This window comes from Bison bison, unplaced genomic scaffold (assembly GCF_000754665.1).
Source record: "Bison bison bison isolate TAMUID 2011002044 unplaced genomic scaffold, Bison_UMD1.0 scf7180017864158, whole genome shotgun sequence".
In the NCBI taxonomy this organism is placed as follows: domain Eukaryota; kingdom Metazoa; phylum Chordata; class Mammalia; order Artiodactyla; family Bovidae; genus Bison; species Bison bison.
Window position 1 is genome coordinate 198,477 of NW_011494730.1, and position 22,086 is coordinate 220,562.

General features: G+C 51.4%; 1 protein-coding gene across 4 annotated transcripts in view; it reads left to right on the forward strand.

The window, feature by feature from the left end:
- GRIK3 (glutamate receptor, ionotropic, kainate 3) overlaps positions 1–22,086 on the forward strand; it is a 247,288-nt gene that overhangs the window by 161,266 nt on the left and 63,936 nt on the right. For 2 of the 4 annotated variants that reach the window (XM_010841149.1, XM_010841151.1), the window contains exons 4-6: positions 7,848–8,029; positions 10,376–10,429; positions 21,601–21,774. In XM_010841149.1, coding sequence (XP_010839451.1) covers positions 7,848–8,029; positions 10,376–10,429; positions 21,601–21,774 — 410 coding nt within the window. Of the gene's footprint in view, positions 1–6,870; positions 7,017–7,847; positions 8,030–10,375; positions 10,430–21,600; positions 21,775–22,086 lie in introns of those variants that run through there. The other 2 variants (XM_010841153.1, XM_010841150.1) reach the window with 2 other exon arrangements.

Sequence of the window (22,086 nt, forward strand, 5' to 3'; positions counted from 1 at the left end):
CCGGCCCCCCAGCCACACTCACCCAAGCTGCTTCACACCTGCCCTGAACTGCCCCCACCCCCACCCTGGCAGCATGCTCCAATCTGCACTCACACCTGCATGGCCACGCCCACACCTGCCTACACCCTCACATTCACACATTCTCATCAGAAGCACACACATCCAGCTCTGTGCTATGGGGCTGTGAGCACAGACTCTGGATTCAAACCAAACAGAGCATGATGTGGGCTGACCCTGCACTTAATAGCTGAGCAGCACACAGCAATTTCCTCTCTGCCTCATTCTTTCCAAAGACTCAAGTCCCAAGATGTTTCTTAGCCCTGGCTCTTAGAGAGTGACCTTGGCAAGTCACTTAACCCATCTGGTCCTGCTCTGCCATGTGACAAGTCAAGCACTATAGCAGCCAGTTTGGAGAGAGCCCTCCAGCGCTCAGCTCCCTGTGATTCGATGTCAGCTCTTGATTACCTCCTAATGGGGAGTCAGGGTATGGGGAGAGATTCCCGCAGAAGAGATGCTCAGAAGTTGTTTCGTTAACTGGGATTCAACAAGCATCTCTTGAGTTCCTGCTCTATCCGAAGCGCCAAACGGTAGATCCTGGATGGCAGAGATCCCCCCGACCCCTGCTCACTGCCCCCAGCCATCGAGAGGCACTGCTGCCCAGCTCCAAGTCTCGGCCTGCGTTGCCGCAACCCTGTATTTTTGTCTGTCTTTACGCACCACTATGAATGATTGTCTGTCTTGGAGCCTGTTTCTGCCTCCAGACCATGAACCTTCTGTGCCTCCGGCATTTAGCGCAGCGCCTGGTACAATGAATACTTTTTAAATATTTGTTGAGTTGAATTGAGCTGAAAATAAAATGGAAATAAACTATAATTAATTATGGCAGGAAACGGCATGTTGGGCCCTGGTAAGGAAGAAGAAATAAAGATGAAGTTATCCCATCTTCTTTTGAGAAGTTAGTCATACTGAAGGGGAGTGAGTGCCCACCCAGAGCTCACTGGTCTTTTCCAGGCCATCATAGCTAAGAACCAAGTGACATGTTCATACAGTCAGAGCTAGAAGCACTTGGGGAGGGGAGGCTCCATGACCTTGGCTAGTGTGGGCTGACACCAGAGGAACAGTGACATGAGCCTGGCCTTGAGGATGGGTGGACAGGAAGAGGAGTCATGAGGCATTATACAAGGGAGGAAGAGCAAGGGGTCCCAGTATGGTAGGTGGGAGGAAAAGGTCAGATACACGGTGTGTGTCAGGCTGTGGGCAAGGTCTCTACAGTCTAGCTTCAGAGTTCAGACTTTATCTTGTAAGTGGCTGAGGACCACTGAGTGTTGTTGAACAAAGACATAGAATAATAAAAGCAGAGTTTTAGAGGGTGGCACTGACAGCTAGGCAATTTGGCCACCTGATGCGAAGAACTGACTCATTGGGAAAGAGCTTGATGTTGGGAAAGATTTAAGGCAGGAGGAGAAGGGGACAACAGAGGATAAGGTGGTTGGATGGCATCACTGACTCAGTGGACATGAGTTTGAGCAAGCTCCAGGAGTTTCTGATAAACAGGGAAGCCTGGCGTGCTACAGTCCATGGGGTTGCAAAGGGTTGGACGCGACTGAGTGACTGAACTGAACTGACAGCAATGTGCAGAGAGTTAGAGGGAGAATGTGGAGCAAGAAGACTGGGACAGAGGTGGCCATTTTGGTCCAGGCAGGCACAAAAGTGTTGCTTGGAAGAGAACTTGGGGCCAGCATGGGAGAGAAGAAGTAGACATGAACGGATCATATTGAAATTATGTAGGAGTGTCATGGGCACGGAGTGGCCACAGTAGACACTCACATAAACTGCTGCCCAGCAGGACTGGGGCCTCCATAGGCTGGATGCAGGTAGAGAGAGAGGCTTTGCAGAGGAAGATGCTGTGGCATCAAGGTGGTCCTGGTGAGACTGGTCCCGGCAGATGCTGAGATCTGGAACCTCCTCTCCCCGTAGATGTCTAGCTCTGACTGTATGCTTGCCTCTGATGACCAGTGGCTTCTGGGTGGGCACTCACTCCCCTACAATATGATTAACTTTTTAAAAGAAGATGGGGTAGCATCTTCATTTCTTCACCTTTCCCAATGCCCAACACACTTTTCCCTTCAGTATTTATCATTTAATTCAATTTTGATATTTAATTCAATTCAGCAAACATTTTAAAATGTAGGGTAGTCAGTAATGGTGCTGGTTTAGTTAAGAAAACACTGAGTACTAGGTATTCAGTGTTGGATTCAGTCAAACAATAATATGGCTTTGATGAAGAATAGTATTAGTAGGAAGTATGCTCCCAGAACCAGGATATTTCAAAGGGACAGCTTGCGGGTCATCAAGCCCATGAAGTGGGAAGCACTTAATAGCAGGCTTTGACTGTGTTTGCTTTGGGGGTTGTTTCCAGTAGGATATTTTGGCTGTAAGTAACAGCCCAACTCAAATTGACTGGAGCAGTAGCCACTTAGTTATCTCACTGACAAGAAGTCTAGAGATGGGCCTTTCCAGGACAAGTTTAGCAGTTCATCAGAGTCAGGATGCTGGATCAGTATCACTGCAGTTCCCTTAACTTCCCCCATCATGGTCACAATAAAGATGCTCCAGCTCCCAATACCAGATCCTCACATGATGATACCCCAGGAAGTGGGAAGGAAAGAGGTAGAAGACAAAGGGATTTTTCTTAATGTGATTTGTGCCTGTTCAGGGAGGAAAATCTGTCTTAGACCCTTCCAGCATACCACCCTATACAGTTCACTGAGTCTGTGTCCACCACTCTAAACATCCCATTCAGATAGGAATGGGACTCCTACTGATTGATTTTGCCTGCTGCTGCTGCTGCTAAGTCACTTCAGTCATGTCTGACTCTGTGTGACCCCATGGACGGCAGCCTACCAGGCTCCCCTGTCCCTGGGATTCTCCAGGCAAGAACACTGGAGTGGGTTGCCATTTCCTTCTCCAATGCATGAAAGTGAAAAGTGGAAGTGAAGTCGCTCAGTCATGTCTGACTCTCAGCGACCCCATGGACTGCAGCCTACCAGGCTCCTCCATTCATGGGATTTTCCAGGCAAGAGTACTGGAGTGGGGTGCCATTGCCTTCTCCGTGATTTTGCCTACCATGAGTCATTTCTTAGGGCTGGCACACAGCCACCAAAATCAATGGTTCTCTTAATATGCTAGAAGAGGGGACATGAGTTATCTACTTCAATAATAATTCTGTATAACAAACCACCCCAAAACAATGTGACTTGAAATAATAAGCATTTGTTTAGCTCACAAGTCTGTAGAGTCAGTGACTGAATGAGATTGGCCAGGCAGTTATTCTGGTCTCAGCTGGATCACTCACCTGCCCGGGGGTCGGCTGAGTGTTGGCTGAAATAGGCCAGCCTTGGCTGAGATGATGGGGTAGCTGAGCTTTCATCCTCCAGCAGGCTAACCCGTGCATGTGGTCATGACGATGGCAGAGGTGAAAAGAACAAAACCAGTGTGCAATTCCATTTCAAGCATTTGATTTCATCATGCCTGCTGATACCCCATTGGCCGAAACAGTTCACACAGTTGAGCCCAGCGTCGTGGGTAGAGCAAGTCACCTGCCCACAGTTAGAGGGCACTGCAAAGTTACACAGCGAAGGATGCGGATGTAGGGAGGGGTGAAAATTGGAGTCGTCACTGCAATCCACTACAGGTGGAACTGCTTTAAAATGTACCTGGGATCTAAAGAGTAGATATGACTAAGTGACGACACAGAGAGGTTGATGGCATGAAAAGATGGGTTGTTACTTACAGTTCCCTAAAAGCTGAAGGGGGCACATCATGGCACCTAGGGCCACATGCCAGGCTGGTCAGGAGGTAGGAGCAAGGGGAAGACACAGGCAAGAGCCTTTATTACTTTAGAGCCTTTATTACTTATTCCCCGGTGGCTCAAGTGATAAAGAATTCTCCTGCCAATGCAGGAGACGTGGGTTTGATCCTTGGTCCAGGAAGATCCCATGGAGAAGGAAATGGCAACACACTCCAGTATTCTTGCATGGAAAATCCTGTGGACAGAGGAGCCTGGTGGGCTACAGTCCATGGGGTCGCAAAGGAGTCAGACATGACTGAGTGACTGAACAGCTATAAGATTGCCCCTATTACTACTAGGTGGAATTTGTTAGGCGCCAACATCCCATATGGGGTAGGAAGCAAAACCCAGATTTGGGAGTTTGTGACTGAAGAGTTTATAATATGATTTTGGTATGCCCAGGAAAACACAGGTACTACGGATACAAACAACTTTGGTCATTAGTTTGGCCCATGATTTCAGGATGTCAAGTCATCAGTTACAGAATATCAAAAATGATTATTCCAGGGACCAACAGTGTTTGCCCTTTGAGTTTTGCCATGCAAACCTAATCTGTGCACAAGGCAAATTTATATCAAGAATGAAGGGAAGGGGCTTAGAAAAAGCTGAGGTAAAAAAAAAAAAAAAAGGCCCAGCCTAAGAGCCCAAAAGATTGGGTCTTGAATTTGGATCCCGTTGCTAACATTCTGCAGAATCTTGGGAGGATCACTTAACCTTTATGGGCCTCAGTTTCTTTATCTGAATATTGGAACCAAAGCAACTACTCTGTATGTCTTCTAGGACAGGGAGATGGTTAAATAGGGTAATGAATGCAGAAGTGCTTTGTAAGTGAAAAGCATGACTTCAACAACCATGATTCACTGCAGATATTTTGAGAGAGATTGATTAGGGAAGCAGCCAGGAAGGAGTGCTCATCTCAGGCAAACGAAGAACCTAGTCCTCTGCTGGGATGGGTTAGGATGAGCCTCTGGTCTCCTTTGGGAATACGCTGACGGGAAGGAGTTCTGACACTTGCTGTGAGAGAATGTGGGTCACTGTGTACTACACGGGGCAATGAACTTGGCTGACGAGAAGGCTCTGATGGCTCTCCTCCAGCATCCACACTGTCCCTGTCCTCATGTCCTGGGTCCCCAAAGCCCACGTGCCTACTGATGCTGTGCCTGAACACTGAGCCAGTAGGAGCAAAGTTTGCACTCAGAGCCTCGCAGGGTAACAGGTGTGAGCAGGCAGCAGCATTCAGCCAAACCAAGGACTTCCGGGATTCATTGAGGAGGGAGGGTAAGGATGGAGGTGTGTGTTTGGGGGGAGCTTGCGGCCCTTCCCTCCTCTGCTAAGATTACCTGATATCCCCTTCCTGCCCCCATCAAGTCTGGTATTAGGAGGTACTGGGGCCCCTGTTTAGTCCAGATCCCTCCAGGACTCCAGAGCCCTCTCCCAGCCACACACCTGGATCTGAGACTATCCAGGGGGCCAGGGGTTCCTGATGCCCACAGTCATGGCAAAGCTTGTTTGGAAGCTCTTTGGGAGGCTTAGGTCCCAGACAAATATCTCAGTCCTCCCCAGCAGAGATAACTCCCTGGTAGTTCAGGTGGTAAAGAATCTGCCTGCAAAGCAGGAAACCCAGGTTCGATCCCTGGGTTGGGAAGATCCCCTGAAGAAGGGAATGGCTACAAACTCCAGTATTCTTGCCTGGAGAATTCCACAGACAGAGGAGTCTGGCAGGCTACAATCACAGAGTCAGACACGAGTGAGTGACTAACACACACCCCAGCAGAGTGGAATGAAGGATACCAATCAGCTTGCTTTCCTGATGTCCAGCCTTCAGGAATGGGAGTAAGGGGTGTGTGCCAGAGTGGCTTTGGAAGCCCAGACTTTTTGTTGGAAAGCTGGCAATGTGGGCTGTCTGTGTACGAGGACTCTGTCCAGATAGGAACACTGAGAGCGCTGATCGTGAACTTTAATCCATCGCAAACTAGCTTAAGCTAAAAAAAAAAAAAAGCAGGGGATGGGGTTGAGGGGTGGATTCTGTTGATCTCCTTTACTGGAAAGTTCAGGAATGATTTTAGCTTTAGAGTTGCAAACAAGTATTTTAGGGCTTAGGCTTCCCAAGTGGCACTATTGGTAAAGAACCCTCCTCCCAATGCAGGAAACATAAGAGATGTGGGTTCAGTCCCTGGGTTGGGAAGACCCCCTGGAGACGGGAATGGCAACCCAGTACTTGCCTGGAGAATCCCACGGACAGAGGAGCCTGGCAGGCTACAGTCCATAGGGTCGCACGGAGTTGGATACGACCGAAGCGACTTAGCACACACACATCTTTAGGGCTTAATTTCTTTCTGTGTCCTGACTTCTGCCCTGTTGGAATCCTTCTCAGGTTCTAAGTGGTGACCCCCAGACTCACTCCCCCCACCCCAATTTGAAGTTAAATGTAAAGAGAGTTATCTCTTACCAGTTGCCCTGGCACAACTCCTGGGAGTCATCTGATAAGACCAACTGGCATCTCACATCCGTCTTGTACCTATGCCTCAAGCAATGTGTGTGCTGATTGACTGGGGTTGGGGGGTGGGACAGATTCTGTGTCCCTAGACTGGGAACAGATCCCTTCTGAGTCACGTGGACTGAGCATGGGGGAGGAGTTGTTCCCCGAAGGAAAACCAGAGTGCTGTTAGCGGGGAAATGGAGCATGGCTGAGTGGACAGGGCAGCCAGGATACAGACACCAAGCCCTGCATATGGGCAGTGAGCCCAGCAGGTGGGAAGGGCCGGCCTGCCTGGGACCCTGGCCCGGTGCTGCCACAGCTCTCCCTGAGGTGGGCGTGGCTGTAGAGACCAGCAAGCAGGCTTGTTTCCAGGCTAAGCACAGAGGAGTCAGCAAGAAGGGACCTCGAAACAGGGACGGAAATGAACTTAATTAGGCCTAAGCAAGCCATTTGTCTCCAGGAAGTGACATTCAGTTTTCCCTGGAAGTCCCCAGATTAAGTGGTTTTGCAAAATGCCAAGGTGGAGGATGGATTTTTCAATGTAGAGAGAGGAAAAACAGTAGCCAGTCCAATTATGGAAATTGGTGCTGAGTACAACCAAAGGGCCAGGCCCTGTGCTGTGGGGGTGTGGAGACCTAGCCCCCTGATGTTGAAGAGCTTGCGACAGGACAAGGAAAGTGAGATGAGGTCTGAGGAGGCAAGCACTGAGGGACGAGGCCGCCGAGTTGGTGGGGGTGCGGCGGGGCAGGATGGGAGTTGGGTAGAGAGATCTTCTCCGGGCAGAGCAGTAGGGGTGGGCTTCGTGGAGGAGGCGGTTGCGTTGAGCCTGGAAGAATGGGAAACGTTTATAGAGGAGCCTGCTCCTGGGGCTGGGGGGTGGGGGCGGTGACTCAGCACAAATAGCCCCTGGCCTTACCTGGTCCGGCGGTTGGTACAGCTGAGCCTGAGCTGCACTTGTGCCGCATTCTGGCAGCCGGTTGCTGAGGCTGTTTCGGGAGATTGTGTCCCGCGCTTTGCAGTGTTGTAGGGGGCGTGGGAAGGAGGAGGGGGTGGCCTCTAATTCAGGCTCCATAAGCCTGTACACCCACTGGATGAGAGAGGAGCAGGGGGGTGGAGTCAGTGGGGGTTTGCTAGCTGTCTGTGCCTGCTTTTGAATCTACAGGTGTGTACATGTTATCTGTGTGTGCACACACCTTTATCTACATGTGTAGGCATGTCTATCAACCCAAGCATATGTCCTGTCTGTGTCAACATGCATGTGTATGCGTAAGCATGTGTTTGTGTGTGCACACATGTGTATGTGCATATGTGGGCCTGCACAGCTGGGTGCACGGGTCTGTGCCCCAGTGTGCCAGGGCCTGTGTCTGCATACATGTGGCTGTGTCCATGCACAAATCTCTGTGGGCCACACATCGGTGTCTATGTGTGGTCGTAGACCTGTGACCACCCAAGTCTGTGGTGTCTGCAGCTGTGTGTCCGTGCACTCACGTGTGTATTTTGTGCCCCGGGACCTCTCAGGGCTCATCCGACTGCAGGAGCTCATCATGGCCCCGTCGAGGTACAACATCCGCCTCAAGATCCGCCAGCTCCCCCTTGACTCTGACGACTCGCGCCCGCTGCTCAAGGAGATGAAGCGAGGCCGGGAATTCCGCATTATCTTCGACTGCAGCCACACCATGGCTGCCCAGATCCTCAAGCAGGTGCGTGGGCGCCAGCCAGCGGGAGGGAAGGCTGGGATCTGCCTGCCATTTCTCCCAGCCATTTCCCAAACACAGCCCTGACGTCAGCCAGATCCGAGTTCGATCCCTAGTCTGCCTCTTTCTGGCTGTATGACCTTGGGTGGTCACTTTACCCCTATGAGCCTCAGTTTCACCAGCAGCAAAACAGGCACAGTGGTCTTGACACTCCGACTTGCTGTGGGGATGAGATGAGACAATGGATCAGCGGCCCAGCCAGGCCTGGAGCACAGAGGGTGCTGAGTAAATGATAGTTTCCACATCACCCTGATGCAAGTGGGAGGCGGGGGTTACTGAGGAGGCATAGAACACTTGAGGAAGCACAGAGACTTGGGGGTATCACAGCCTCCAGACTGCCTCTTCCAGCCACTAATTCCCTGCAGCCTGTGGCACTCAGTGTCACTCTCCGATCACTGGGAGGTTTATCGAGGCTCCGCATCCCATCTGCTCAGCTCTGCAGTGACGGTGGGGGAGGAGAGCGGCTTGCAGTCCTGGCCGCGCCTCCATTCCCGGACGAGCCCAGCATGGCGTGCTGGGAACCAGACCAAGCTCTGCCAGCCACCCAGGAAATCAACAATGAAATCGCTCACAGCCCCCTCTGGGGGTGTCACAGCTGAAACCAAAACCACTCTGATTCGAGCCAGTGCTTTGTGTAAAAGGCAATTATGTGGTCTCAGAAAGCGTCCCTGGTGATTGGAGGAGGCATTCTGTGGGGCCTTGACACATGACCCCGAGAGAGGAAGGTGGCAGGGAGGGGACGCAGGGATGCCGAGGGAGAGGTGCCGAGCTGGGGCCAGGAATCTATTCAAGGCCTGACGCCCCCGCCCAATCCTGCAAGGGGGTGCCAAGCGGGATAGCAGCCTGTGTCTTCCCCGAGGAAGCCTCTCACCAGGCACCTGCACACAGCAGCCAAAAACTCGGTTGAGGGCATGAATCCTGTTCCTGGCCTGGGGCATGGTGTACCTGAGATCGAGTGGCCCCGGAGTCATCCCCTGCTCTATAGATGGAGTGAACGATCCCTCCTTCATCTGGTTCTGGAGGATTCGGTGAGACGAGTGAAGGAAGGAGTTCATCTTTGTGCCCAGGGCACAGTCAGCACTGGATGCGGAACAGCTTTAAACTCAAAATGGGAGACTCAAAGCTCCCGAAGTCCCTTAGCCCTCGTTCTCTGGCCCATGGCGCCCAGCGCTGTCTCCTTTTTCAGGCATGTGGAACCAAGTAATAAAGACCACCACTGCTCATGTTCACTGAGGAGTGACTCTGTGCAGTGTACACACACCCCTGGGAAGTGGGACGATTATCCTGCTTGATTTACCAGCAGGGAAACTGAGGCTCCAGGGGAAAGTCCTAGGCCTGAGGTCACCCAGCCAGAAAGTCAGAATTCACTCCCTAGTCTGCTGACTTGGAAACCCCTAGAACTGAAAGTGGAGGTTCTGTGTTCAGCCTGACACTGAACTAAACCAAGGTGAGCGTGACTGCAGACCGAGGACTGCTCCAGCCTTTCACCTGCGGATGCCGGCTGTGAATCCCCTCCAAGACCGGGAAGAGATGAGAGGCGTTTTCAAAGTACACTTGACCTTGTGACATTTCCCCCTGAGCACTATGTGGGCCCGCATTCTGAAGAACTCTGTAGAAAATGCATTATGGTCATTAGTATTATAGATTATAGGCTTCTAATAAAATACATAATATAAAATATAGACTTCACGATGGTGGGTGATAATAATTCACACAGCCACGTGGCCTGCTGTGTGGTCAGCCAGCACCCAGGAAGCAGGGATATCTCACTGCTTCCCATTGGGGAGCCTCAGACCAAGGATAGACCCTGCTCTTTAGGTCTGGCTGGGTTGGTGGGGTTTGGGCTCCCACAGACATCTTTCCAGAGCTAGGACAGTGGATTCAGCTGAGTGGAGTCAGGGGACTAGAGAAGCCAGTGTTCGGTGGATTCCATCAGCATTTCTGCGAGTGCACAGACCTGGAGATGCTTCCTAAAAACTCAGACAGCTGGCCCCCACCTGGCCCTGCAGAATTTGGCGTCTTTGGAGAGCGCGGCCCAAGATTCTGCAGTTTAACATGTCCCCTGTGATTTTGCCGCACACTCCGCTGTGAAGTCCCCTGCTGTCTGGCAGCCGGCCCCTGTCATGGTCACAAGGTCACAGGACATCCCACTCTGAGCATCCAGCCTCCCCCAGCCCACCGCCAGCCAGCCTGTGATGCCCCCGTTCTCACCCTGGCCCCACACCAGGGTAGAGAGAAGGAGGGGCTTCTTGGGTGTTCCCTGCAGGGCGCTAACGCTTTGCTCTCCCACAGGCCATGGCCATGGGCATGATGACCGAGTACTACCACTTCATCTTCACCACACTGGTAACGTACCTTCGGGTCCTGGCATGGGTCAGGGTGGGGCTCCCTCAGAACAAGGTCAGCCTCGGGGGGTGGCGGAGGGGGGACAGTTGCTACAGGAGATTCAGACTGGACTTGCTTCCTAAGGCTGTAGGCGTAACCCCAGACAAGGGTGCAATTTGTCTCTGTGGCCCACCCACTTTGAGAAGGGGCATCGTGTTGTGACTAAGGGTAGGGACTCTAGAACCTGCCGGTGTGAACACGAGCCCCTCTGCCTGCTGGCAGAGAGACCTTGCAGAAGTCAGTTCTTCCTCTGCAAAATGGGCACGATCGTGGCTCCGGCTTCCTAGGACTGCTGTGGGAACTGAGTGCGTTCGCGTACTGATGCACTGAGGGCAGTGCCTGGCTCGTGTGAAGCGCTGTTATTAGGACAATGACCCTTGGCCCCTGGCCCATGCACCTCCACACAGGTCTCAGGCCTCATGCAACAGTAGAAGCCGCCACTTTGGATTCCTGCAGCATCCACGCTTAAGTCTGCCCACTCACCGTCAGCCAGGCCAGCCCACCTGCAGGCTCCAGTTGGGTCTTGTCCAAACCGTGAGAACATTTAGGACCATTTAAACCCATTAGGATAATTAGTTGTGATCTGAGATCAGCAGAATAAAGAGATCCCTGTGCCAAAGGGGCACCAACTCCCAGCCACCCTGTCTTGGAGCCAGATGCCCTCAGATGTCACTGGGCCCCAGGTGGACTCTTCTGCCCAGCCCAAGTCTGGGGCAGGTGACAGCATCATTAACCATCCTGTTGATGCAACCATCTCCTGAAATCTACATCAGACTTGCTGCTGCAGCCCTGCAGGCCTCTAGCTGTGTTCATTCATTCATCCAGCACCTGGCTAACATTCCTTACCCAGGGCCTGTGCTCAGCTAGGTGTCTCAGGATGCCTGATCCTGAGGCCTGCCCTCAAGGAACTCCCACCCTGTCCAGTCTGCATCTGTACGTCTAACTCATTCAGCAGACTTGTGCTGTTACATGCCTGGACAGACTGCCGTGGGGCACAGTGGAAGGAGGCATCAATGCCACAGAGCTGGTGGAAGGTGGGGAATTTCAGACTGCCTTTATAGGAAAGAAGGTGCTTGAATTGGGCCTTGAAGGGTCAGAGGGAATTCACTAAGGAGAGAGAGGAATGATATTCCACAGAGAGGTTACAGCATAAGCAAAGGTCAAAGACAGGTTAGCTCGTCTAGGTTCATTCTGGTTGAGTCAAAGTGTCAGTTGCTCAGTCATGTCTGACTCTTTGCAACCTCATGGACTGTAACCCGCCATGTTCCTCTGTCCATGGGATATTCCAGGCAAGAATACTGGAGTGGGTAGCCATTCCCTTCTCTAGGGGATCTTTCTGACTCAGGGGTCTCCTGCATTGCAGGCAGATTCTTTACCATCTGAGCCATGCTCCTTTATGTACTGGTTGATTGCCAGCACCAATTGTGTTCATCTCTTCCTAACTCCATATTCAATGACATCACTCAGGTAGCTTGAAATTAGCCATGGCAGGAGTATTCATACTACAGAAGTTGGCAGATGCTACAAATAAAAGACCCTTTCCTACCATCCCCTGACAGCTGGTTATTAAGCATTTCCCAGCGCACCAATGCCTCTCTGCACCCCAGCCACTATACCCTTACTCATGTCTGAGTCACCTTGCTCCCTCTCCTGATCCAGTGCTCGGATCTGGGGACCTGCCAGGAGCCATGGTGGGAGAAAGGGATTCTGGAAGCTGGTGACTGAGACCAGGCATCTTCTTTCCCAATTCCTTTTTGGAATTCTATTCACCCAAGCTGGCTTCTCTCCTGGGAAAGTCATCGGAGGCTGGGGATGAAGCCATCAGATCCCCAACATTCCATCTGAAGCTAGAAGCAGGGAAGAGGAGCAAGTCTGGGAAGGTGGGCACATTCCAGGGACCCCAGGCTCTCTCTCCAGGTGTGGCAGCCCTGGCATTCCCCGACTGTGCTCCTTGGGTGCTGAGACCTCTGCACCCATAGAAGTCCGCCCTAGCCCTGTGCTAGCTCAACACATTCTTCCCACACTTCCATCCTGCTGGCTCACCTCCCTGAGTCCTTGCCGCTCTGAGTTGCTCTAACAGAGCCTTGGAGTCCCCGTAAGAAAATACAAGGGAGGAGCAGGCAGACCTCCCAAGGTGGCCATGGCTCCCCCTACAGACCATGCCCATCCCCGCTTCACATTACTGTCCAGCGAAGTGATGGGAGAGCAGGCCTCAGAGGCACAGATAAGGATGAGAGTTGCTGTTCCACCACCTCTTGGCTGTGCCCGTGGGCAGATTGCTTAACTTCCCTGGACCTCAGTTTCCTTGCCTTTAAAATGGGAATAATTCTGATGCCTCTAGGCCTCAGGGGTTTCTTTGGTGGCTCAGACAGTAAAGAATCCACCTGCAATGTGGGAGACCAAGGTTCAGTCCCTGGGTTGGGAAGATCCCCTGTATTATTCTTGCTGCCTGGAGAATCCCCATGGATAGAGAAGTCTGGAAGGCTACAGTCCATGGGGTCGCAAAGCGTTGGACTGAGGGACTAAGCACAGCACACAGTTAAGCCTGAGATCCCACATTTAGCCTCTTTGGGTCTCACTCAAGTAACCTCAAGTCACTAGGAACTCAGGAATGAACTATGAGGCCGAAGAACAGACACGGAGAGTCGTTCTGGATCCAGAGCAACTCTGAACAGCATGGGGTTTATGGTCCAACCCTCTGTCCTGAGACTCAACCAAGCTTCTCCATTCCCCTCTCTGTACCTGTTGCTCCGTCCCTTCTCTCTCAGCCTCAGCTCCTTCCTTGTGATCTCTGTTCCCTGGAAACTTCAGCTCATCTCAGCTTCCCTGGGATTGTCACATCCCAACAGACCCATTCGGTCTCTGCCACTTTTCAGCATCTCTTTCTCTGAGTGTTATCTGCCTTCCCCAGGTCAAATTTCAGACTGGCCAGGTGCCAGTCAGGGCAGTATATAGGTATTCGGGGCTAGACAGTTCCTTCTGGAATATCCTGCCCAGGATACAGAGTTTCGCATCCCTTCCCCACTTATTGATTTCCAGGCTTGATGACAAATAAATGCCATCCCCACAGTTTCTAAAGCCCCCAGGATAGGGACTGAGTCATCAGCCAGATTGTAGCAACCCCCCGGGAGGAGACCCCCTTGGCTGGTCAGCTGAGGTCTGACGGTGGGAGGCAGAGTGTGGTGGACTCACAGAATCTAAGGCTTGGCCACCAAGCAGAAGGACTGGGACACTGAGCAGTCCCTTTCGAAGTGGCAGGAATAAAATCCACAGATCTCATTCCCTGGCACTGAGTACTACCCCCTCATCCACTGTGTCCACACAGGACCCGTGCTTAAGTCCTCTCTGGGCCTTGCTCCCAATCCTGGCCCCAGAGAGTCTATTAAAGGCACCTCCACCTGGCTCATGCCCTCATTCCAAGACCAGAGAGGTGTCCCCTCAGGGAGCTGAAGCTTTGAACTCTCAGCCCCATGGTCTGACCTGACCTTCTAGGCAAGACTCTGGGGAAGATACAACCCTGGTGACACGGGTGGCTCCCCACATTAACGGCACTGCCAGCATGGGGTCAAGGTTGGAGGTCCCAGAGGGAAGGGCAGGGCCAACGTATCCTTGCACCCTGGGGCAGTATCCTATTCACAGAGTGTCTGCTTTCCCTAAATTTTTATGTTTTTGTTTGTTTTGGGGGGTTGGGGAGGTCTTTGCCTCGAAGCATGTGAGATCTCAGTTCTCATCTAGGGATCAAACCCACACACCCTGTAGTGGAAGCTGGAGTACTGACCACTTGACCACCAGCGAAGTCCCTGCTTTCCCTGCTCTTACATATCCTCCGTTCAATCTTTCATTTACTCACTATCCAGCAGCCGTATACCTATGCTCTCAAGGCCCCAGGTACCGAGCTAGACCCTTAGGTGAGGGGTGGGGGGTTGTCTAGAGGCGGATCCAACACAAAGTTCACCAGCTGATGGGCTTCTTTTGTGCATGTGAGAATCAAGGATAGTGCCCAGTCTGCCTCTGTATCGCCAGTGACCAAATAGAGCCTGGAATACAGTAGGTGCTCACTGATGCCTGAATGAGTGAACACAGTACAAAGTAGAAAGTAATCGGTGAAATCAGCATCCTCATCATAGCAAGAGTGAAGACCATGCACTCTGGGGCCCGTCTACCTGAGTTAGAATCGAGATTCTTCCACTTATACGAGCAAGTTACTTCACTTCACTGTGCCTCATCCCCATCTGTAAAATGGCCACAGCAACAGTACCGCCTCGTACAACTGTTAGGCTGAGCATCAAGCAGGTATGTTGACATCAGTAAAGCCCTATGGAAAGTGTGTGGCATTTAGCACTATGTAAGAGTTAAATAGATCGATAAAATAACTCCTGCTTATATTTTTTACGTGCTCAGCATACCCCATTTCATCCAAAATTCAGAACAACTCTCCTAGGAAGGTATGACTTTTCCAGTTTTACAGAAAAGTAGAAACTGAGACTCAAAGAGTCTACTCAGTAAGAAAGGGGAAGAGCAAGGATTTTGACCAGCTGGGGGCTGTCCAACTCCAAAGCCCTCTGCTAGGCTTGTAGCAAGAGCCTTCATGCGGTGTCGCCTGGCTTCCTCTGGCTGGCTCAGGCTCAGATTCCACAGGCCATGATGGTCCAGGCATCACGTGATTGACACTAATGGGGGGGACAAAGCCTCCACAAATCCCTGCAGCACCCACACTTCACAGGTTCTAAAGCCCTTTCTCCACGTTACTGATTTTCCTTTTCACAGAGCAGTTTGTGATTGATGGGGAAACCTGGGACCAGAGAGGTTGAGTGAGCTGCCCCGAGCCCCACAGCAGATCAATGACAGAAACCTTGGCTCCTGACTTCTTTTCCAGCCCACTGCCCTCCCTCCCCCCACCTCTCTGAGGGTCAGGGAGAGCCGATCCTTCTAGAGACACAGTTGCTGCAATATAAACAGTTCTGCAGTGGAATATGCATGTGTGTTGGAGGGGGCAGGTACCAGGGCATCTCCCAGAAGCTCCCCATATGCCAGGGCATCAGCTATGTTCCCCGGGTCCCCACATTCTGCTTCTGGTTCCAGCTCTAAGGTCCTCCTTCCAGCTCCATTGGCTTAGGAGCCTACCTCGTGATTCTGCCTCTTGGTGCTCATTGGTCAGTCCTGGCTGGATTTGGGAGGGCAATGGCATTTGACATTTATCTCCTTTGCTTTAGGAAACCCATGTCACCAATTCCTCGCCTCAAAATAATTCTCCAAACTTGCTTCTCCCACGCAGAAGACATTTTAATTACCCCAGCTGCCATTATCTGTGCCAGCCAGCTTTGAGCCATTCCCAGATAACCCCACGTTAATCAGCCCCAGCTGAGCCCCTGGTCCATGTCATGTGTAGGTAAAAGCCTGGAGGTGAAAAAAGAATTATAATAAATTAATAGATAAGCAATCACAATTAATGCCACTTCCCGGCAATAACAGTTATATCATGGGAAAGATATTTTCATCTGTCATTCCTTAAGGCGATGTTTTCCGAGCTTCAGCTTCTACCCAGTCAGACCCATGGGGTGCTAATGAATTAGTCTATTATGTTATGCTGAATGTTTCTAAAAGGTCCCTCGTCGATACTGAATTCAATGTGTCAACATTTGGCATGGAGAACAGCAACTTTTTGCCAAGCGGCAAGGTTGTGCACAGTTCACTGTGTACAGCACATGGGGTCTCAGCCCAGGGCAGTTTGGACAAAAAATTGTAGCCAGACAAAGAGGCCTCTTTTCCAGCTCCCCGTTGTCACTGCCCTGATGTCACATGGATGGTGGCACTCGGTGCCACAAGCCTTGCAACACTTTGCAGCTGAGCCCAGGCTCAGAGTGACAGGGATGAAGATGACCCCAGCAGCGACACCCCATCAGGCCCCCTCCCAGGCTGTGATTGGCCACAGCCACTGTGTGACTGTCAGCCAACCCAGCACTGCATCTGGAAACTGGAAGGGCTGACGTCGCCAGCACCCGAGCCCCACCAAGGCCAGAGATGCTGCCCTCCCCACTAAGTCCAGAAGGCCTCTGGTCCTCAGGGAGGTGAGCCAAGTCAAGGAGGCCCTAGGTAGACTCGTGATGGGCATCTTTCAGGCTTTGGGTATCAGCACTGAGTTGGAGAAGAGGCTGAGCCTCATTACAGGGGAAGAGCGAGAAGGGCGCCCCCTGCGGGCAGAGCTCAGCTTTTCTTCTGTGTCCCAGGCAATTCAGCTCTGGCCCCAAACTTGCATTCACCACTCTACAAAGCAAAATCCCTCCATCTCCCCAGACCCACCTTCTTCAAAGGCAGTTTAGGGAAGATCTGTCATTTCTAAAGCAGTCCCTTGAGGGGCTCATCCACCACCCCAGGCAATTTACCAAATCACTCCTAACTTCTAGCCCCATAGAAAGCTCCCTCTGAGAGGAGGTTATGAAATTCTACTCTCTCGTTTCCAGGCTCTTCCCAGAGAGCTACCCAGCCAGCTGATCCTTCTATCCACTTTGATTGATGGGAGTATTTGGTATGGGAGCTTCTAGGGGAGACAGATGCAGACATAGAGAGTTATCATGAGTGAGATGAAAGCCAAAATGTCCCAAGATAAGAGCAGAAGCACCTTTGACCCACCTGATCATGTGTATCTAGAGTAGTAGTCACGAGAGGCTTCACAGAAGAGGTGACACTTGAGCTGAATCTCAGAGTGAACCCACTCAAGAAGGGTTGAGAAGACAGATGTTCCAGCCCAGAGATAGACAGAGCACACACAAAGACACTGGCACAGAGAAGCTGCATGATGGGGAAAGGGGCCACGAGGAATGGGGAAGGGAGGCGAAAATGGTTTGGTGCTCCTGGGGCAAAAAACTGAGAGGCGGTGGGAAGAAAAGCGAGGCTGGAGGGGTGCAGAGCCTGGCAAACTACACTAAGGAATTTGTGCTTTATTCTGAGAAGGCAAGAAGAAGCCATTGAAATATGCCAAGCAGGGGAGTGGCAGGGTTGGGTTTATTCTTCAGAAAGACCCCTCTGAATGCCATGTAGAGGGTGACTGGAATACCCAGTGGGTGGGAACTGAAGGCTGGTCATAGGACAGAAGGAGGGCTTGGGAGCTGGCAGACTCGTTTTGACACTGTTGCTCGCAAGTGTACAACCGTGAGCAAAAGATCTAACTTCTCTGTGACTGAGTTCCTTCCTCTAAAATGGAGTGATAATAACACCTTTCTTGTAAGGCGGAAATGTACATTTAGTGAGTTAGTGTACATAAGGCACTTACAAACTGTTCTGAGGTTTGTAGGTGCTCAGTAAATGTTAGTTCAATGTGATTGTTTTTATATTGCCAAGAGAGTTAAGGCAGGAAGGATGCAACTCAGGTCTGCTCCTCTCCTCCAAGAACCCAGTCGTGTCCTGGGGGGCAAGTCAATTAGCTGTCACAACCTGCTGCCAGAGAAGGCAGAGTATGAATATTTATCAGCATTTCTGTGATGTCTACCATGCACCAGACATGTTCTAAGTATGTCTATTAACCCATTTCTTCTTCAGGATGACCCTATATGGCAGGTACTATTTTCATACCCATTTTGCAGATGAGGCAGGTGAAGTAAGGAGAGTAGATAGCCTGGCCTCACAATCTATGCTCATAACCATCACCTGGGGCTGCCCAGTGAGCCATTCTCAGGGAGCAGCTGTGGGAAGAGAGGCCTCTTTCCTGTGTGTCCCCTGCCTTGCTCTCCATCTCTGACTCCACAGGTCTCCGCTTCTAAGCCCAGAGCCGTCTCTGTGTGTTTCCCGGTCAGGAGTAATAGCTTAGATGAGCAGCTTCTCAAAACACAGATTGCAGCCCCACCCCACATTCTCAATGGCCCGTACTTTCCAAAACAAGTTCTCCAAAAGCAATTCTGATGCGTATCTTGTGTTTGACAACCACTGGCGACATAAACACAGGACGTTTTAAATAGAACAGACACTGCACTGGTAAATGCATACAACCAGCTATCCAAAAGTGGGGGAAACCCAGATTTGTAATGCTTGCCAGTTTTCATGGTGTGCATTGTCTCACCATGGCCAATGTCAAGCTACCAACGAATGTCACTGAACATAGTCGGGAAGTGTTGATGATTAGCTCTTACAAGCGGATGGGAGCCAGCTCCAACACCCCACTGAGCTGGACCTGGGAACAATTTCTGCACTGCTTCCGTGAGCTCTGCGACCTTAAGGCAAGCCACATCACCCTCTCTGGTCCGTGTTTCCTCTGCAAAAAGGGAATACTATTGAATACTTACTTTACAGGGGATCGTGAGAATCAGATGACACACTCCACTTGAAGGGCTGAGCACAGTGCCCACCCGTCACTCACTCCCCACCGAGACTGGGGCCACACAGACACCCTCTGGCCAATTCCACGGGGACTCCTCCATCTACTTCCGCCCAGCCCCTCCCGCATCCCAAATCCTGGTCTTGAATCAGGGCCCCATTTGAGCAAGGCTGGGACTAAACTTTCTTTCCTGGGCTCAAAACTGCCCCCAGCCTCTCCCCCAATCCCTAAACTCTTAAAGGGGAAACCAATACTGTGTATTTCAGAAAGAGGCCAATTGGAATTACAGGAGGAGTTCCGCATGAATTAGGAACATTTTGCCTGGAAAATTCCATGGATGGAGGAGCCTGGTAGGCTGCAGTCCATGGGGTCGCTAAGAGTCGGACATGACTGAGCGACTTCACTTTCACTTTTTCACTTTCATGCATTGGAAAAGGAAATGGCAACCCACTCCGGTGTTCTTGCCTGGAAAATCCCAGGGACGGGGGAGCCTGGTGGGCTGCCGTCTATGGGGTCGCACAGAGTCGGACACGACTGAAGCAACTTAGCAGCAGCAGCAGAGACCAGAGGAGACCAGCACACTGCGAAAGAGCTGCTCTGTGGGCTCCAGGTTTTATCCCTCATTATCTTTCCATGAACCATCATGGATTCAACTGAAGCTGGGACTGTGATGGGGCCAGATGTTTCTCCTGACAACTGCAGCCACGGACCATTCTGACCCAGCGTTGGATGGATTGACTGAGTTGAGGGACCTGGGAAAGATGATGGGCCAGGTTGTGGGGGTGGGGGGTGAGAGCGGAGGAGAGAGGAGAACAGTGGAAGGCAGCTGGATGGGAGGAGGGTGTGGAAAAGAGCAGACAATAGATGAGGAGGACCTCAGACTAAGACCTTAAGACTCATTTTCCCTACTAGTGGAATGAGGCCCATCTAGATTATCAGCGTATATGTTTCAAAAAGTAACATGGCTCTTATGCAAATATAGAATGAACAGGAGTCAAAGATGTATTCAACTCATGAACAAAGGAGCCAGTAGGATGACAATGCTGGCTCAAAGAGCATTTGAAGGATTGAGTATTTATAGGTATTCGGTGTAGGGAGAACATCAGATAAGTCAGCTAAGTTAGGTACAAAATGGATTAATGTCCTACAGGGCAATAAAACCACCAGCTTGAGGATTATCTTTTCTATGGGCAAAAGTCTACACATTAACTCAGAATCTGGGCCTTTAACCAGCGGCTGACAGTGCAGTCAAACCCAGGTGAATTCTCCCAGAGAATCCAGTCCCCGGAGGGCCTGGCGAGCGATGTGTCCACGTCACGTTGGAAGGACATGCTGGTCTCCATCTCCCTTATCTCCAAGTTTGGGAAGTTTTTCTTTCTTTTCTTCTTTCTTGTTTTAAAATTGGAGGATAACTGCTTTACAATGTTGTGTTAGTTTCTGTTGCACAGTGACATGAATTAGCTATATGCATACATAAATCCCCTTCCTCTTGGACTCCCTCTCACTACCCCCACCACCCCTCGAGGTCATCTCAGGGAACTGAGCTGAGCTCCCCACACCACCCACCTCCTGCCGTCCCTTCTCAGCCTAGCATCTGGCTCCTCCCTCTGCAGCCAACTGCCCCCTCCCCTCACCAGCTCACGGTGCCCCAGAGCTGAAGCTAGGTTGCCCCCATGCATTAAGACCTGTCTTCCCAGCTTTTAGACCCCTGCACCAAACTGGATGTGACCTGGCCAACAGGCTGACTGCTCCTAGGATGCAGGGTGTCAGGGGACCTGGCTGGTGATGTGAGGTCGAGGAGAGAGAAGAGGGCCCTGTACTCCTTCAGTTCCAGGCACAAGAGTCAATTTTAATTCTTTTTATTGAAGTATGGTTAATTTACAACATTGTATAAGTTTCAGGTGTACAACAGATGATTCAGTTATGCATGTGTGTGTGTGTAAATCACTCAGTCGTGTCAGACCCCATGACCCCATGGACCCGTCAGGCTCCTCTATCCAGAGAATTCTCCAGGCAAGAATACGGGAGTGGGCTGGAGATCTCCAGGGGATCTTCCTGAGCCAGGGATCAAACCCTAGTCTCCTGTGTTACAGGCAGATTCTTTACCATCTGAGCCACAGGGAAGCCGCCTCAGTTATGCATATACACCTATATATCTCTCCTTTTTCAGATTCTTTTCCATTATAAACTATAAGACAATGAATACAGTTCCCTGTGCTATGCAGTAGATCCTTGTTGCTTATCTGTTTTATATATAGTAGTGTGTATCTGTTAATCCCAAACTCCTAATCTATCCCTCCCCCGCTCCCCATTTGGTAATCATAAATTTGTTTTCAGAATAGACTATTTTAAAATATCCTCTTTGGGGGAATAAAATCCTCCCTCAGCTTCCCTCTGGGTAACTTGGAGATGCCCAGACCCAGTGCCCTTTGTCTTCCCAAAGGAAGCCTTCCCCATCAGAGGAAGTGACGGTCATGACCATTATCAAGCTTCTTTGCTGTTCCGGGCTGGGCATTTCATATGAACTGCTTCACTGGGGCCTATAAAGGAGGCACGATCCCCGTTTTGTAGATGAAGAAACAGGCTGAGCCGTGTGTCTGAGGTCTGGCAGTGAGTCCGTGGGGTCAGCCACCAGGCAGCTAGGTCTGGCCAACTCTAAGTGCAGAGCCCCCTTGAGTGCTCCATCAGCTCCCCCTGAGCCTCCCTCCCCCAGAACTCTGCAGGGAGCTACAGCTGCTCTGGGGCCCCAGTAGGGAGTGTGGGAGGTAGGGCTGGAGCTCACAGCCGGGTCACATCTCTGTTTATTGAAACTCTCTCTGTCAAGGATCTTTACGCGTTAGACCTGGAGCCCTACCGCTACTCGGGCGTGAACCTGACGGGATTCCGGATCCTCAACGTGGACAACCCTCATGTCTCGGCCATCGTGGAGAAGTGGTCCATGGAGCGGCTGCAGGCGGCTCCCCGGGCAGAGTCCGGCCTGCTGGATGGGGTGATGATGGTACTGCCGCTGGATGCGCCAGACCCGGGGGCTCCCCTCCCTCCCTCCCTTCCTTCCCTTCTCTCCTTCCTCCCCGTTTCTTTTTTTCCCTCCCACCACTTCCCTTCTTAAGACCTACGCTGCGTCTGCTAGACCTGAGGCCAGGGGCCAGGGACACTCAGGAATCAGACACAGGCCCCTTCCCCCGACCCAAGTGTGGGAGTGCAGGCACATAAACAGATGGTCACAGAGACTGGGGACAATGTCCTGGACGCGGAGGACTTTCAGCTGTGGTGGGCAGGAAGCTGGGGAGGCTGGAAAGGTGAACGTGTG